This window comes from Pinus tabuliformis, chromosome 2_1, assembly GCF_031772625.1.
Source record: "Pinus tabuliformis cultivar Carrire ecotype Pingquan chromosome 2_1, CPIR1, whole genome shotgun sequence".
Taxonomy (NCBI): Eukaryota; Viridiplantae; Streptophyta; class Pinopsida; order Pinales; family Pinaceae; genus Pinus; species Pinus tabuliformis.
The window spans coordinates 942818098-942837643 of record NC_142299.1 but is presented as its reverse complement, the minus strand read 5'-3'; the positions used below and the strand labels follow the sequence as shown (position 1 = coordinate 942837643).

At 38.7% G+C, this 19546-nt stretch overlaps 1 protein-coding gene across 1 annotated transcript in view; it reads left to right on the top strand.

Annotated features, from left to right (window-relative positions):
* Positions 1-16457, top strand: part of LOC149203746 (uncharacterized) — a 127454-nt gene extending 110997 nt beyond the window's left edge. Inside the window, exon 3 of the mRNA XM_089401968.1 lies at positions 16346-16457. Within this exon, the coding sequence (XP_089258094.1) occupies positions 16346-16457 (112 nt within the window). The remainder of the gene's footprint in view (positions 1-16345) is intronic.
* The last annotated feature ends 3089 nt before the right edge of the window (positions 16458-19546 follow it).

Here is a 19546-nt window from a genome sequence, read left to right as displayed (position 1 = left end):
AAAGCATAAATGACTGAAACCACTTATGAAACATAACCAGAAGCATCACCTCCTTCTCCATTGAACTACTACATCATCAATTAGGTCTTGTATCCATCCATTTAATAGTTACAAGTAAATACATGAAATAACCATGACATGAACCAATCATTTAACCATGCTTGTAACCAGCATAAAACCATGTAAATATCAGATATAAGACAACCATTAAATCCACATATAAATCAGTGAAAAATTATGAGAACTTATCTTTTACTAATCATAGTCAAATCCGACTAGGTTCAAGACTTCCACGTACCACCCGACCATAGACATGGCTGAACCAAATCTCACTTTCAACCAATCACTCATGCACCATATTCCAAGCATGAATGTGGGATCCCATAGAAAAACCAATCCAAGAACAACCAAGGGAATCCATAGGTTAAACGACCTCCACACTCATCAAACCGTGATCACACCAAAATCGGTGCTTCGATCACAACCAAACATAACTTGGAATTCCATCTGGAATCCATTACTTATCCTTGATGAATTTTTCGTCTCTTTGTCTCTCAGGATTTTCTACAATCTAAACCCATACCACTAGGCCCTAAACCAAGACATCTCCCTCAGGCTTTACCATGTATCCCACCAAAACCATCGAAAGGATTCCTGGGCCTTTGGGAATGTAAATTGAGACCACCTACACCTCGGATTCTGAAATACATTGAGTAAACCAAAGCCCAAAAAATGAAATAAACATTTGAGCATAACATGGCATCTGGAAAAAGGCAAGGCTATGGTAGAAACCACTGTCATACCTGGAAAAAACCATGCCATCGACAGCAAGGGAACCATATACCAACATGTGAATCCATGCATGTCCAAACTAGCTACGAAATCAAACATTGAAAAGGTTACCTACAAATATTCCTGCTGAAGCTTCCTAATCCTGATCTTCCTTCCTTAATCCTTGTTTTCCTTCCTTTCCCTTTTCTTTATTTTCCTTCCTTGATCCAAAGCTAGAGTGCTCCAAGAAAATCTTAAGTGACCAAGAGAGTGAGAGAGAGAGAGAATATAGAGAGATCCAAATTTGAACTGACAAAAGGTTGAACTAACAAAAGCCATGAACTGGTCCTCAGAAGCCTTTTTATTGATGAGGCCTCTATTTTCTTCATTTTCCCACTCACATGCAACCTGTGATCTTTCACCTTACTTTTCTCCTAATTTACTTTATTTTCATAAATAAATGTGCAAAAAATGCCTTTTTTCCATTTAATTCCTTTGCCTTATCCTTTTCCAATTTTTCTTAGCCAAAACACACATCCAATGATGCCTACTATGATATCTTTTCCCAACATTCAACTTGGAATAGGTGTCCCTGGACCGTGGTCTTATTTTCCTTTATTAACTTTTATTACATGAAATTTTCAATAGGGTTCTTAGAGTTCTAGTTCCCTCCTTTCATCATGGTTATCATTACCAAGTGTAAGGACTACATTGCTTATCCATCCTTCCCATTTTTCTTCTTTCATTATTCACATGCAACATTTCTTGACAAGTAAACCCAAGAAAATTACAAGCATAAGATCATGATGACAATTTAGTCAACCTAGGGGTTCCATAGTATCCTTATAGGGTACATTTTGAGGGTTCTTAGACACAAACCCTAAATACTATGACTTTTTTATTGCAAGGTCAACTCTAGGGTTTTTTATGTCACCTCCTAGGAGATGTCCAATTCCTTCCTCAATATGGTTTACTATGTCCTAGATACTTCTTAGAAAACCTAGATGAGAAAGCAAGTGTTTCTATGAGGGAACGAATTAGATTTGTGTTAGGGATTCTTGTTAGGTCTTTCTAGCCCATCTAGGGTTTTTATTCCCTGGATACCAAAAATTTTGAAAATATACAAACCCTAAACCTTAGATTTACAAAGCATGCTGCAAAACCCTAAATTGAACCCTTTATATATTGAAATGTAAGAAAAACAAAAATTTGTACAAACCTCATGCCTTGGTCAACTAAAATTTAGATGTCATAATCTTCCAAAGAAGCCAAATTCAAAGTCTTCCTCCTAAGGTATTACTCCTTTTATTGAATTCATGATCTTCCCAAGGATATCTCCAAAACAATATGCTCACAATAAGGTGACTTGTTGTTTTTCATTACTACAGATCTTTTAAGCTTGGTTTTAACACCAATATATGCTTCTCCAGCCTTGGTCCTTTTAGCACAATTATCAATTTTTCTTGAGGAAGATTTATTTCCATTCATTTGACTTATATCCCTTACATTTTAACTACTTCCTAGAGTAGATAACTCAATCTAGGGATTTACACCTCATTCTATATGCCTTTTAGAACAAGCATAGAAACTTTCGACATAAGTTGGCATAAATTCTCCACTAGATGTTTTCTTCTTGATGGCTAGAATAACTATTTATTCTATGTTATAGAACTTATGTTTTTATCTTAGATGACCTCTCATCTAGTCATTAACAAGATGACAGCTTCCACTCACTGATGTTGTCTCCTCGTCTTCGATCTTAGTGCATCTACACATCTAGTTAGGGCACATCGATAGTGCTAAATCACTACTCTAAACATTGTGTATCCTTATCCAATCAGGCCGCTTATTTTTGATGTTATTTCTCAGACATCCAAGGTTTTTTTTTAGGTCTTGGGCACCTCCACAAGGATCTCTACAACACTCATATCATATCATAAGCATTCTTCCCATACCAACGCTACACAATAGCCCAATACACATGGAGAAAGGGTTGATTGAACTGTGTTGTTCCTTGAGATGGTAGCGGTAGGGTTAGGAGGCCATTTATAGGCCTCTATGCCTTCTCAACTCCACCTCTCATACGTTGTAGTAGCAACACCTCTCTGCAGCCCTATGAACAAATATGGCATACACCAAAACATGGACAAAATTTGCGGATCTCCTAGATTATTTCATACCTTAAACTTTTATGACCAAAACTTTTATTTCAACCACAAGGAAATCTGCCTTGTTTAGACTATTGATCTATCCTTTCATATCTCTAACATAAGGCTTATCTACTCCTCTAAGAATTTAGGTCTATAATCCTAGATCTACGGCCTAATTGTAGAGGTGTAGACTTATGTATGTGCCTAGAAACATGTTCCTTTTGTAGCTTCGTTTTCCTTATAGAAGTATAGCCTTCAACACTAGAATAAATAATCCCTTATTCCTTTCAAATTGTGATCTTCTAGCTACCTTGTTTCATTGTCCTTAGCTTTGATAACATGTTGGAAAAATTAAAGATTAGGGAAATTTATTATTCCATTTTCCATGCATGACATTTATATGTGATATTTAGTTCTTATTCTTTGTTTACTATGCTTATTTTTATAATGAAATAAATTCCAAAATAATACATATCACAACCATAATAAAGAGACACCAGAAATAGGCTCCAAGCCAGGGAAAAACCCCTCCAAAGTGGAAAAACTACAAGAACTTCTTCTTACATAATCAAATCAAGGAGACTTCCAAGATCAAAACCTAGACCTTTTCTCTGCCAATCAATTAGCCAGAATTCCTCCATTAGTTCTCTAAGGACATTGAAATTATGACTCTCCAAAGGAATGAGTTGTAGTACCTCCTTAACCTGAGAACTGAGGTAACCCTAGGTACTACATATAGAACATAACTCTCCTCCTTCACATGCCTTAAAGGGCTTCCTTTTCCACCTTTGCACCTCCTCCTAGCTGCAGACCCAAACTCAGACTTATGTGATTTACTTGTCTTGCTAAAGAGGTTGAAATGGTGTCTTTATATAGCCTTTATATGTGGCTTTAAAGCCTACATAAGGTTGAATCTTACCTTATTGGCCAACTTAATTTATTGGAGAATCTAGACACTTCTAAAATACAAAATAAAATGTCTCTCTTTAATACAAGTGCCCAAAAAAGTATCTTACAATGTGACCATGACTCTTTGACTTATGTAAACCCTAGGAGCCTACAATGGAGGCTTCACCTAATTGTAAAATGACTTAAGCATGAAATCCATGCTTCATAATTAAATTTTCCTTCATCATTTTCTTTCTTCTTTTGATATATACATAAGAATTGAATCATACATGAGACACATGACAATTATGACCACCAAAAATAGTTACAATTTCCAACACAACAAACACCCCACACATGTTAAGTATCACCCTTTTCCAAACCATTTTGGCTTCAATAAAACTCTAGTGAACATGATCCCAAGGTCAAGTCAAAACTAGTATGTTTCCCCTTTTAAACTAAGAAAAAGGTGAAGATAATTTCAATATGAATTGGGAAGAATGAATATAATATGCTTATAATATAAAAATTTCTTCATTGCTTTTGTAATATGCTAAAACAAAATACTTTAATCTACTCTACTCATCAGTGGAAACAAAAAATTCATCAATGAAAACACTAAGCAGAAAAGGAAAAATTTCAATCACACATAACACAAAAAAAATTGGTGAAAGTAACTGCTCAAAACCCTGACTACCTATATTGCATTAATCATAAGATCTGAGAAGAAGATACAATGCGTGTTCAACCTAAACAATTCTTGAACAAGTACAATCTATCTATATACTTCACAAACCAGCTCAATCCAACACTTAACCACTACTACCTACCAGTCCCCTACTTCCTTGAACAATTCCTGAGAGAATTAGCCCATATTTAATTTGGAAAATCCCTCGCCATAATTCTGCAATCCATCATAGGCCTTCTACTAATTGAATGCACCATCTATACAACTCTGAAAATTATACAACTGATAGTACATTTTCCCTGAACTCTAATTTAAACTGGGTCTTCCTTTGAACTGACATGCATGAGTTATTTATGAGTGAATATGTAGTTAACTGGTGGAGCAGTTAAACTACACTGAAGCTACTCCCCACTACTAGACCTCCTACTAGTTCCTCCAACTGTTTGAACTAATTTAACTAACTATAACTCAATTATATTGAGTTTATTAATTACAACTAAAAAGAACTGAACCTTGACACCTAAAATTTTGGAATCACTCTACATGGCTCTAGATTGACATAAAACTCAAATTTACTGAGCCAACCAAGTCAAATTAACTTAGTTAATTATTACAAGTTGCTATGAGAATAGAATTTCAATTTAATTCAAGGACTAATTAAATTATGATTTCTTGTTATTATTTTAACACTCCCTCTCAACAAGAAAGGGATTATTTGCTACCTTGATCTTGCCTCTATGAAACTCGAATTTTCATCTTGACAAGGCCTTTTCCAAAATATCTGCATCCCACTCCTCAGTGGGAATGTACTCCAGCAACATGATTCTCCTTTGCACACAATCTCGAATATGATGATACCAGATATCAATAGGATTGGATTGATCATGAAAAAATGGATTCTAAGAGAGTTTGATACAAGTCTGATGGTCACAGTAAATAATTGTTGGATCCATTTGTTGACCAAACAAACCAACAAGAATATTCCTCATCCAAATAGCCTCACAAGCTACTTGACTAGCAGCCATGTACTTGTTGGAATTATGGTACAAGTGTTGTCCTTGATGGCAACTCACTCATAGGTATGATACAGGTGATGGCAACTTAATCAGATGACAGATCTAGTGCAGTAGGTCAAAAGAAAGGTATATGTAGGTTAGACTTGATGAAAGTGTGTATACACACGGGTGAACAGAGCAAAAGGCGCATATACGGACTCACGCAATTTCACAGAAGTAAAGGCACGTACATGTTGGAAAACTAAGTTTTGGTCCGTGGTATTTGGTCCATGGTATTGGTCCATGGTATTTGGTCTGGAGTGTTAACCCCAAGTATTGGGTCCAAGGTATTGGTTCAACATGGTTTTGGGCCATGGTATTGAGAGAAGCCTAAACCTTTATAAGGAGAAGATCATTAGGCCAAGGGGGAAGTCAGAAGGTGATGAATATCTGATTAAGTGTGAGATCTAGTATGCTGGTTATGGGTTTGTGATGCGTAGCTTGATCTGAATCAAGGATGCACCTATGCGGATGATGATGGATGATGGATCAGGATATTAAGGCTTGGAATGTTTATGATTATATGGTTTGATTATGGATAGAATAGATCTGAATTATTAACGCATGTTTATTCTGTAAATGTTATGTTCTGGTGTCTAAAATAGCTGCAAAGTTATAAGTTAGAATTTGCAGATTTGTACACGGGTTGTCTTTGGTAAAAGCACGTATACACGCAGGTTGGGTTCATCCGAGTAGTATATACAGTATGAAGTATGATATTTGAAGTTGCAGTTGGATATGGTTGTTGTTGCAGAGTTATGTTGTCTGTTCTATGTTCTCGTGACTGTGTTGTTGACAGGGTTTCAGTATTGGGTGATTCAGAGATTGATGATGCAGGTGTAGTTGATGATTGTATTGCAATGGTGATTGTTTTATGGATCTAGTATGAAAATGTATGAAACGTGGTCCCTGGAAGATCGTAGAGTTCAGTAGGTTGGTGCCTACGTACTGGTAAACATATCGGCCAGTACAAGATCCAGGGGGTAGTAGCTCCCTTCCAGGAGCAGCTGGAAAACGAGTGAAGGTTGGAGCCTTCAATATGCTGGCGCCTACGTACAAGTAAATGGATCGGCTAGTACAAGAGCTAAGAAGGTTGTAGCCTTCTGCAGGTAGAAGCCTGTGTACTGGTATAAGACTGCAACAGTACTATTGTAAAAAGAAGTTTCTTATTAAAGGAAGATAGAGACGAATTGCGGCAGGTGGTTTTCACCCACATTGGGTTTCCACCTTATATCATTGTGTTCATGTGTGCTCCTTATGTGTGATGTTCTGTTCTATTTTACTGCACCTGCTTACAGTTCATGTGGTTAATGAAGTTCTGATGCACTAACTAAAGATCAACATTTAATGGATTAACTGAATCATAAGTATTCTAGATATACGCTAGTTGCATTAGACACAGTAGCGTATACACGCCGGTTCACTTAAATGAAGTACTGTATATGTATCTAAGTATGGAGATGAAATTTTTTTATTGATTTTATAATACTGATTCACCCCCCCCCCCCTCTCAGTATTATTTCCAACAATTGGAATCAGAGCAGGTCCTTTCGTAGAAGCTTGATCGCTTGAAGGAGATTCGTAGAACAATGGGAAAGAAAGCGCGTCAAAAGAAGAAGACAGCTCAAAGGAACAATGACAGCCAGCTGATAAGTGGAAGCAAGGATCCAAATTCTGAATCACCCCAAAGTGAAGCTGAACAAGCAAATGAAGTATCAGATAAAATCATAAATCAACAAGATCTACCTAGCAAAAGGGAAAGTTCCCTCAAAGAAGAAGTTATCAGCTTAAAAGCTTAGCTGGAATATGCCTTCAGAGTTCGTCAAATGTTGTAGGAGCTGAATGAAGAAAAAGAAAAGGAGATTCTCAAACTAAGGCAACAAGTGGAAGAAGGAAGAAAGTCTGAAGAAATTTTGAAGAAGAAATGTCTTGAAAAGGAAGAACAACATCAAGTTGAGGTAAATATCTTGAAAGGTAAAATAGAAGAAAAGGATAAACTATTACGATTTCAAAATAGTACTAAGATTTTGGATGATATTCTTAGTAGTCAAAGGCCGCCTGCTATCAAAACTAGTCTTGGTTTTTATGAAACCGCTAAAGGTGAATTTAGCTCACAAGGCAAGGCAAGGAACTCTAATGAGAAATCAAAAATGATCAACAAGGAGATGAGAAGGCAACCCCATCAACAACCAAGGAAAGGAATTCCTCAAAGAAAATCTTTTGCTCCTAACTTTGGAAGTGATAGACGATTATTTCCTCCAATGAATAATGTTGAATGTTATGTATGTCATAATCTTGGACATGTTGCAGCCAGATGCAGAAGTAGAATGGTTCAAGACCATCAAACAGAAAGATCATCATGTTCTAGGTATTTTAAGGGATATGGTTTTGCTTGCAATATGTTTGGTCACAAAGCCATTGACGGTTTTAGGAGGAATATGAAACATGTAAGATGTTATGCATGCAAAAAGCCTGGACATATAGTGAAAGAATGCAGGAGAAGATTATGGACACCAAACCAAAAGAAGAAAACATCATCACAGTTGAAGATATGGAAGAAAAAGGAAGTACAGACAGAAAGATGTGGCATAGCAGAGTACACAAACATGATAGATTCAGAGGAAGCTAGAAGTGTGGAACATAAGTGTTCTAAATCTCATACGTAGGTTTCATGAAGACAAGTCGTGTATATACGCGAGTTATATGTTGCATAGTCGTGTATATGATGTTCTGAAGAAAAGCAGTAGTACAGAAGTCTGATATGGTTCAGTCACTATTTTTATGATTGCATGGCACAGGTTCAGGGGGAGCATATACTTCAAATAATGCATTATTGGCATTATGGTTAGAAGTCTTTGGTGATGATGCTTATTGACATATCTTGCTTGACCAAAAGAATGGATTGCAGGTTACAGGTCTGGATGCTAGATGCTTATAATGTAGATCATATGGTGTATGATAGCTGCTGATAACTGTCATGGTCTTGTTTAGGTCCTTGGTCTTTGTGAGTCATATGATGTATTTTGTTACCCCACTATGCATGGGATGGATGATGTAATGAGTCATGTATAAAAATTTGATATATCCCCACTTGGTTGGGTGGATGAGTCAAAAATGGTGTATTCCCACTTGATTGGGAGATTGATGTATGTATAGAGTTATGTTATGCTTTTGCAGACCTTGCATGTGCTCAGGGGGAGCATGGACGGATTAGTACATCTTGGCATATACAAAGGGGGAGCTCAATCAGAAACTTGAGCATGTACTCAGGGGGAGTATGGACAGCAGAATGTATATCAAAGAAGAGAATATCTTGGTCCGCCCTTTGCCCTTGATGTCAAAGGGGGAGAGTGACTTGGTGTAGTGGTTGCCATCAAGTCCAAAGGGGGAGATTGTTGGCATTATGATACAGGTGTTTTCCTTGATGGAAACTCACTCCAAGGTATGATATAGGTGATGGCAACTTAATCATATGACAGATCTAGTGCAGTAGGTCAAAAGAAAGGCATACCCAGGTTATACTTGATGAAAGTGCGTATACACGCGGGTGAGCAGAGCAAAAGGCGTGTATACATACACACACAAGTTCACAGAAGTAAAGGCACATACATGTTGGAAAAATAAGTTTTGGTCCATGGTATTGGTCCATGGTATTTGGTCCGAAGTGTTGACCCCAGGTATTGGGTCCAAGGTATTGATTCAACATGGTTTTGGGCCATGGTATTGAGAGAAGCCTAACCCTATATAAGGAGAAGATCATTAGGCCAAGCGGGAAGTGAGAAGGTGATGAATATCTGATTAAGTGTGAGATCTAGTATGCTGGTTATGGGTTTGTGATGCTTAGCTTGATCTGAATCAAGGATGCACCTATGCGGATGATGATGGATGATGGATCAAGATATTAAGGCTTGGAATGTTTATGATTATATGGTTTGATTATGGATATACTAGATCTGAATTATTGGCACGTGTTTATTCTATAAATGTTATGTTCTAATGTCTGAAATAGCTGCAAAGTTATAAGTTAGAATTTGCAGATCTGTACGCAGGTTGTCTTTGGTAAAAGCGCGTATACACGCAGGTTGGGTTCATCCGAGTAGCGTATACAGTATGAAGTATGATATTTGAAGTTACAATTGGATATGGTTGTTGTTGTAGAGTTATGTTGTCTGTTCTATGTTCTGGTGATTGTGTTGTTGACAGGGTTTCAGTATTGGGTGATTCAAAGATGGATGATGCAGGTGTAGTTGATGATTGTATTGCAATGGTGATTGTTTTATGGATCCAGTATGAAAATGTATGAAACATGGTCCCTGGAAGATCGTAGAGTTCAGTAGGTCGGCGCCTACGTACTAGTAAACATATCAGCTAGTACAAGAGCCAGGGGGTTGTAGCTCCCTTCCAGGAGCAGCTGGAAAACGAGTGAAGGTTGGAGCCTTCAGTAGGCTGGCACCTATGTACTAGTAAATAGATAGGCTAGTACAAGAGCTAAGAAGGTTGTAGCCTTCTGCAGGTAGAAGCTTGTGTACTGGTATAAGACTGCACCAGTACTATTGTAAAAAGAAGTTTCTTATTAAAGGAAGATAGAGACGAATTACAGCAGGTGGTTTTCACCCACATTAGGTTTCCACCTTATATCATTGTGTTCATGTTTCTCCTTATGTGTGATGTTCTATTCTGTTTTACTACACCTGCTTACTATTCATGTGGTTAATGAAGTTCTGATGCACTAACTAAAGATCAACATTTAATGCATTAACTGAATCATAAGTATTTTGGATATACGCTACTTGCATTAGAAACAGTAGCGTATACATGCGGGTTCACTTAAATGAAGTAGCGTATATGTATCTAAGTATGGAGATGAAAATTTTTTATTGATTTTATAATATTGATTCACCCCCCCCCCCCTCTCAGTATTATTTCCAACAATTGGAATCAGAGCAGGTCCTTTGGTAGAAGCTTGATCGCTTGAAGGAGATCCGTAGAACAATGGGAAAGAAAGCGCGTCAAAAGAAGAAGACAGCTCAAAGGAACAATGATAGCCTGCCGGTAAGTGGAAGCAAGGATCCAAATTCTAAATCACCCCAGAGTGAAGCTGAACAAGCAGATGAAGTATCAGATAAAATCATAGATCAACAAGATCTACTTATCAAAAGGGAAAGTGCCGTCAAAGAAGAAGTTATAAGCTTAAAAGCTCAGCTGGAATATGCCTTCAGAGTTCATCAAATGCTGCAGGAGCTGAATGAAGAAAAAGAAAAGGAGATTCTCAAACTAAGGCAACAAGTGGAAGAAGGAAGAAAGTTTGAAGAAATTTTGAAGAAGAAATGTCTTGAAAAGGAAGAACAACATCAAGTTGAGGTAAATATCTTGAAAGGTAAAATAGAAGAAAAGGATAAACTATTACGATTTCAAAATAGTACTAAGATTTTGGATGATATTCTTAGTAGTCAAAGGGTCGCCTGCTATCAAAACTAGTCTTGGTTTTTATGAAACTGCTAAAGGTGAATTTAGCTCACAAGGCAAGGCAACGAACTCTAATGAGAAATCAAAAATGATCAACAAGGAGATGAGAAGGCAACCCCATCAACAGCCAAGGAAAGGAATTCCTCAAAGAAAATCTTTTGCTCCTAACTTTGGAAGTGATAGACGATTATTTCCTCCAATGAATAATGTTGAATGTTATGTATGTCATAATCTTGGACATGTTGCAGCCAGATGCAGAAGTAGAATGGTTCAAGACCATCAAACAGAAAGATCATCACGTTCCAAGTATTTTAAGGGATATTGTTTTGCTTGCAATATGTTTGGTCACAAAGCCATTGACTGTTTTAGGAGGAATATGAAACATGTAAGATGTTATGCATGCAACAAGCCTGGACATATAGCGAAAGAATGCAGGAGAAGATTGTGGACACCAAACCAAAAGAAGAAAACATCGTCACAGTTGAAGATATGGAAGAGAAAGGAAGTACAGCCAGAAATATGTGGCATAGAAGAGTACACAGACATGACAGATTCAGAGGAAGCTGGAAGTGTGGAACATCAGTGTTCTAAATCTCATACGCAGGTTTCATGAAGACAAGTCGCGTATATACGCGAGTTATATGCTGCACAGTCACGTATATGATGTTCTGAAGAAAAGCAACAGTACAGAAGTCTGATATGGTTCAGTCACTATTTTGATGATGGCATGGCACAGGTTCAGGGGGAGCATATACTTCAAATAATGCATTATTGGCATTATGGTTAGAAGTCTTTGGTGATGATGCTTATTGACATATCTTTCTTGACCAAAAGAATGGATTGTAGGTTACAGGTCTGGATGCTAGATACTTATAATGTAGATCATAAGGTGTATGATAGCTTCTGATAACTATCATGGTCTTGTTTAGGTCCTTGGTCTTTTTGAGTCAGATGATTTATTTTGTTACCCCACTATGCATGGGATGGATGATGTAAGGAGTCATGTATAAACATTTGATATATCCCCACTTGGTTGGGTGGATGAGTCAAAAATGGTGTATTCCCACTTGATTGGGAGATTGATGTATGTATAGAGTTATGTTATTCTTTTGCAGACCATGCATGTGCTTAGGGGGAGCATGGACGGATTAATACATCTTGGCATATACAAAGGGGGATCTCAATCAGAAACTTCAGCATGTACTCAGGGGGAGTATGGACAACAAAATGTATATCAAAGAAGAGAATATCTTGGTCCTCCCTTTGCCCTTGATGTCAAAGGGGGAGAGTGACTTGGTGTAGTGGTTGCCATCAAGTCCAAAGGGGGAGATTGTTGGCATTATGATACAGGTGTTTTCCTTGATGGCAACTCACTCAGAGGTATGATACAGGTGATGGCAACTTAATCAGATGACAGATCTAGTGCAGTAGGTCAAAAGAAAGGTATACACAGGTTAGACTTGATGAAAGTGCGTATACACGCGGGTGAGCAGAGCAAAAGGCGCGTATACGTACACACGCAAGTTCACAGAAGTAAAGGCACGTACATGTTGGAAAACTAAGTATTGCTCCGTGGTATTTGGTCCGGAGTGTTGACCCCAGGTATTGGGTCCATGGTATTGGTTTAACATGGTTTTGGGCCATGGTATCGAGAGAAGCCTAAACCTATATAAGGAGAAGATCATTAGGCCAAGGGGGAAGTGAGAAGGTGATGAATATGATCCAGGTGGATGTTGGTGGCCACCCACCTATCCCATTTGGACCCCCACAACTGTCTCTTTCAGTTTTTCAGTTTCCTTAATTATAGCATAGTTTGCTATTTTTAGCAGTTTTTCGGGTCCTAAACTTCCGGAGCCGTTTTGAGGCCCTAAACGACGTTTTTTGGGAAATCCACCTCTAGCGATTTTTTTGATAAAAATTGTCTTTTTTGTCGTAGTCCTCGGAGAGATCTTTCCAACGGGCTATCATGCGCGTCAAACAGAGATAGTACGACCAATTTGCGACCCCGGGAAGTTGATGTACCAACTTACCCAAAAACGGGGCCCACAATTTGGCGTTTCATCTTCTAGGGTTAGGTTTTGGAATGTGAAGGGTTTTCCATTATTTCTCAACAATAAATAGGCCCTCGAGCCTCATTGTAACACAGTTCAAAACAGTTTAGAGGCATGTAGCCGACACATCTCTTCTCAGAGATAAGCTACCATCGCCCTAGCTGGGTTATTTCTATTTGTAAGCATATTTCAATATTCTCCATTAATGAAATGAAGTATTATGTCCGCCGCATCTCTGTTTTTATGGTTATCGCATCTCTGTATTTATAGTTATCTCTGTAATCTATTGCGTTCCTGCTTAAATCCGGATCAGTGGTATCAGAGCGGTCTGCTTTTTCTCTGTTTTTCTTTGCATGTCCCCAACGAGGTCGGGATATAAGGAGTTAGGGCTTGAATTGGTCAAACCTTTGCAAGACCAGCCTCGCAAATCTCGACGACCTCCCATGGCGGATGAGAAGAAAGACGAGGGGGCAGGAGATCCTATCAGAATCTTGCTCGAAGAAGCCCTCGAGCGGCAAAGGAACGCGATGTTGGATAGCTTTGCGCAGATCCTTCAGCGGCTACCCAGAGGCGACACATCGACTTCCAACAGCTACTCTGGAAATGCCACACCGTTTAAGGTACAAGTTAATTTTGAAATCCCCATATTCGAGGGTCAAATAGACGCGGATGCCGTAGATAAATGGTTAAATCTGCTAGATGGGTATTTTTCTGTTCATGAATTTTCAAGTCGAGAAAAGATTGTTTTCGCTCTTCTCAAAGCAACCCCCCACGTCAAGGACTGGTGGGAAACCTACTGCGAACAGAAGGATGAAAGTACAGGCTCATTGTTTTCAGCCGCACCCACTTGGAATGACTTCCGGGATGCCATCAAGGAGCAGTACTACCCTGTCAAAAGCTATGAGGACAAATACATCAAATGGACCACCCTACGGCAGGGACGAGACCAAGATGTGCCAGAGTTCACAAAAATTTTTCATACCCTTCGCACACAATTGGGTATCAAAGATTCTGAGCTGTATCTGGTACTCAAATACCACGGCTGCCTACACAGATACATCCAGGAAGAGATGGAGTTCTTGAACATATCCTCACTCGGCACAGCATACCGATACGCTGTCAAAATCGAGCAAAAGTTCAAACAGAAGATGCGAGACTTTGGATCTGCAAATCCAAAGCCCAAAGGACAAAGCCAAGGCAGGGTGACCCAAGACAACCCGTCAAAAAAGAACAACACCACGAAGCCGAAGAAGGACACAGGAAAGTGGTGTGAGTTCCACAAGAGTCCCACTCATAACACAAGTGAGTGTCGGACCAAGCAGTCGCTGGTGGCCGAGCTGAAGGCTTCCGAATCAGATGCATGTTCCAACTTTGAGTCAGAACCCGACAAGGGGAATGACAAAGGGAAGCAGATCATTGATGCGGATCCCAGCGCCACTGTTGCTACTGCCAAGATCCAGAAAAATGAGCCCGAAGATCCAGAGGAGGGGGAACGTCTTTTCCACTCACAGATGTGGGTGAAGGGTTCGCCGGTGCAATTCATTGTCGACAGTGGCAGCCAAAAGAACCTCATTTCAGCAGAGGTCGTGAAGCGGTTGGGCCTACCAACTACACCACACCCTCAGTCGTACAGTATTGGTTGGCTTCACGAAGGACGAGATCTCAAAGTTCGCAAGTAGTGCCGCCTTCCCTATAGCATCAAGCCCTTCACAGACGAGGTATTGTGTGATGTTACACCTCTGGATGTTTGTGATGTACTATTAGGCCAGCCATACTTGTGGAGGCGACATGCTGTGTATGAGTCAAGGCCTCGCGCTGTCATCATTTCTTTGGATAATTCATTATACAGGATACCGGAGGTAGCCCCACCTACTGCCACCTCTTTGATTACTGCTAAGAAAGGCAGCAAGCTCATCTCACAGACTAGGAAATTTATTTTCTGTCTGGTTCGCTCCCAAAGTAAGGGGAAGATCATTGCTACATCCATGACCCCTGCGAAGGGTTCCTCCACACAGCAGCAGCAACAGAGGGATACAGTCGTGACAGAACACAGGAACAACTTCTCCTTACCCGGAGGGGTACCACACAAGTTTTAGGTGGACGACAAAGTTTGGTTACATTTGTAGAGGGAGCGCCTTACCAGAATCCATCAGAAACTCAGACCACTTTGACATGGTCCTTACACCAGTAACAAGGCTACGAGAAACAATGCTTTGAAGCACAGTGTTCCTCCATTCCTTCGCTTGCACCAAGTGTTCAATGTGGACCGTCGCCGACCATGCTCCCCACCATTTCTGGACACATCAGAGATTGTAGAACATCTCACTAGAGACCCAGCTCAGCAGAAGCTTCCTCATCTCAGGGAGGAACTCAACGCAATGGGGACCATTGCTTCCTAAGGGGGGATGAATGATCCAGGTGGATGTTGGTGGCCACCCACCTATCCCATTTTGACCCCCACAACTGTCTCTTTCAGTTTTTCAGTTTCCTTAATTATAGCATAGTTTGCTATTTTTAGCAGTTTTTCGGGTCCTAAACTTCCGGAGCCGTTTTGAGGCCCTAAACGACGTTTTTTGGGAAATCCACCGCTAGCGATTTTTTTGATAAAAATCATCTTTTTCGTTGTAGTCCTCGGAGAGATCTTTCCAACGGGCTATCATGCGCGTCAAACGGAGATAGTACGACCAATTCGCGACCCCGGGAAGTTGATGTACCAACTTACCCAAAAACGGGGCCCACAATTTGGCGTTTCATCTTCTAGGGTTAGGTTTTGGAATGTGAAGGGTTTTCCATTGTTTCTCAACAATAAATAGGCCCTCGAGCCTCATTGTAACACAATTCGAAATAGTTCAGAGGCATGTAGCCGACACATCTCTTCTCAGAGATAAGCTACCATCGCCCTAGCTGGGTTATTTCTATTTGTAAGCATATTTCAGTATTCTCCATTAATGAAATGAAGTATTATTTCCGCTGCATCTCTGTTTTTATGGTTATCGCATCTCTGTATTTATGGTTATCTCTGTAATCTATTGCGTTCCTGCTTAAATCCGGATCAGAATATCTGATTAAGTGTGAGATCTAGTATGTTGGTTATGGGTTTGTGATGCTTAGCTTGATCTGAATCAAGGATGCACCTATGCAGATGATGATGGATGATGGATCAGGATATTAAGGCTTGGAATGTTTATGATTATATGGTTTGATTATGGATATACTAGATCTGAATTATTGACGCATATTTATTCAGTAAATGTTATGTTTTGATGTCTGAAATAGCTGCAAAGTTATAAGTCAGAATTTGCAGAATTGTACGCGAGCTGTCTTTGGTAAAAGCGCGTATACACGCAAGTTGGGTTCATCCGAGTACCGTATACAGTATGAAGTATGATGTTTGAAGTTGCAATTGGATCTGGTTGCTGTTGCAGAGTTATGTTGTCTGTTCTATGTTCTAGTGACTGTGTTGTTGACAGGGTTTCAGTATTGGGTAATTCAGAGATTGATGATGTAGGTGTAGTTGATGATTGTATTACAATGGTGATTGTTTTATCGATCGAGTATGAAAATGTATGAAACGTGGTCCTTGGAAGATCGTAGAGTTCAGTAGGCGGCCGACGCCTACATACTGGTAAACATATCGGCCAGTACAAGAGTCAGGGGGTTGTAGCTCCCTTCCAGGAGCAGCTGGAAAATGAGTGAAGGTTGGAGCCTTCAGTAGGTCAGCACCTACGTACTAGTAAATGGATCGACTAGTACAAGAGCTAAGAAGGTTGTAGCCTTCTGCAGGTAGAAGCCTGCATACTAGTATAAGACTGCACCATTACTATTGTAAAAAGAAGTTTCTTATTAAAGGAAGATAGAGACGAATTGCAGCAAGTGGTTTTCACCCACATTGGGTTTCCACCTTATATCATTGTGTTCATGTGTGCTCCTTATGTGTGATGTTCTGTTTTGTTTTTCTGCACCTGCTTACTGTTCATGTGGTTAATGAAGTTCTGATGCACTAACTAAAGATCATCATTTAATGGATTAACTGAATCATAAGTATTCTGGATATATGCTAGTTGCATTAGACACAGTAGCGTATACACGCGGGTTCACTTAAATGAAGTAGTGTATATGTATCTAAGTATGGAGATGAAAAGGTTTTATTGATTTTATAATACTGATTCACCCCCCCCCCTCTCTGTATTATTTCCAACAGTACTCTTCTTTTGTTGAACTGAGTGCAACTGATCTCTGTTTCCTGTTGTACCAAGAAACAACTTCTGGCCCAATATTGAAGATCCCTGGTGATGTGCTCTTCCTGTCGGATGGACTCCCTACCCAATTTGCATCGGTGAAGCCTTGAAGCTTCATTCCCTTTGTCCGTCTGTACCAAATACCAAACTGAGTGATGCCTCTAAGGTATTGTAACACATGTTTGGTTGTCTTCCAATACAATTTGGTAGGCTTAACCATAGCTTGACTAAGCTATTTAACTGTGTAACACATGAATTTCAATCACACATAACACAATATTTTTCTGGGGAAATAAATTGCTCAAAACCATGACTATATATATTACATTAACTAGAAGACCTAAGAAGAAAATACAATTCTTGTTCAACCCGAACAATTCCTGCACACTTAAAATCTATCTCTCTACTTCAGAAACTAGCTCAAGCCAACACTTAGCCAATTTTGTTGCCTAACAAGCCCCTACTTACATGCACAATTCCTAAGAGAATTAGCCCTTATTTAATTGGAAAAATCCCTCACTGCAACTATCCAATCCATCATAATCCTTTTACTGATTGCATGCACCATCTGTACAACTCAGAAAGTTATACAATTGATAGTACATTGTCCTTGAACTCTAATCTCAACTAGGTCTTACTCTGAGCTAACATTGATGAGTTATTTATGAGTGAATCTTCAATTAATTGGTGGAGCAGTGAAGCTACATTGAAGTTGTTCCCCACTACTAGACATCCTACTAGTTCCCCCAATTGTTTGAACTAGTTTAACTTCCTATAACTAAATTAGACTGAGTTGATTAATTACAACTCTAAAGAACTCAACCTGGACCCCTAAAATTTAGGAACCACTCTACATGACTCTAGATAGAATTCCAACTCAAATTTACTGAGCCAACTTAGTTAACTATTACAAGTTTCTATGAGTATATAATTTTGATTTAATTCCTAATTTAATTCAAGGAAAAATTAAATTAGGATTTCCTGTTGCTATTTTTAACAAGTATCACCATTTTCCAACCCATTTTAGCTTCAATAAATATCTTGTGAACATGGTACCAAGGTCAAGTTAAAACTAGTATGTTTCCCTTTTTAAACTAAGAAAAAGTTGAAGATAATTTCAATATGAATAGGGAAGAATGAATATACCACATTTAATGATCATTAATAATTAATACTAATATAGAGTTGCAATGGAACAATAACACTAGAAACTTTGAATGATATATCCCTCTAATCTGTTAGAGTATCTAATCTCACTCATTGACCTAATTCAAATGATTAGTTAGTTGCTTTTTCTATTCTATTATTGGTTAGATATAAAAACTAGTTTTTAGTTGCTTTGTTATTAATATCTGACAATTTTAAACCTTGATTGATTTCTGCTTAAGGATGAAAAGCACAACCTAGTCCCAATATTTTTCTAGTGTTTTCTTTCATACTTCAACATGGTATCAAAAGATGTCCATAAGGCTCTTCATAAATTAGAGAGTGGGTAGTTAAAAGTAGATAGAATGTGGAAGAGAGAAACATGAGTGAAGAATTGTTGCAAGTAGGTGAAGCTAGGTGAAGTTGGATCTAACCACAATTTAAAAACTAGGATTAGATTTTCAATTTTTGGTTGCAATCTAGAAACTACCTCATGTTTGGATCCTAACGAGATTGATTCATGAAGCTAGTGTACTGAAGCCAATAGGGAGGTAAACTAAAAGGTATATTTGTTCCCAATCAACTTTGGATCAACTAGAAAATACTCCAAAGAGTATTTTCCAAGAGAAATATTGGAGTCTGAGGTGTTAACTAGAATTTCACTCTTTGAAACCATGTGAGAGAAGAGCATCAAAAGTTTGTCACCTAGATAAATGTGTTGAGGTTGTACACCAATTTTATTTTTCATGGAATTAATCGCTATAGCCCGCTACAACTAAGAATTTGAGGAGATATTAATTGCATGCTTGACGCTCTCATTTCAAACTTACATGTTGTAGGCTTCATCAAATATATCATTTTAGTCGAGACCCTATTTTGTCTAGTGATTTCTTATTAATGTGTAATGTTTAGTGGCTATTTAATTCCTTTTTTAATGCAAAGTTCCCTTCACCTTCATCAGCAATTCCATGATATCCACATTGTTTAACTATAAGATGATTCATTTTATGGTTCCATGGAAAATTTTAAAGGGGTGAACTACAACTTACTTATATTCTATAGTGGAAGGATTTTAGTATATTGTCGAAGTATA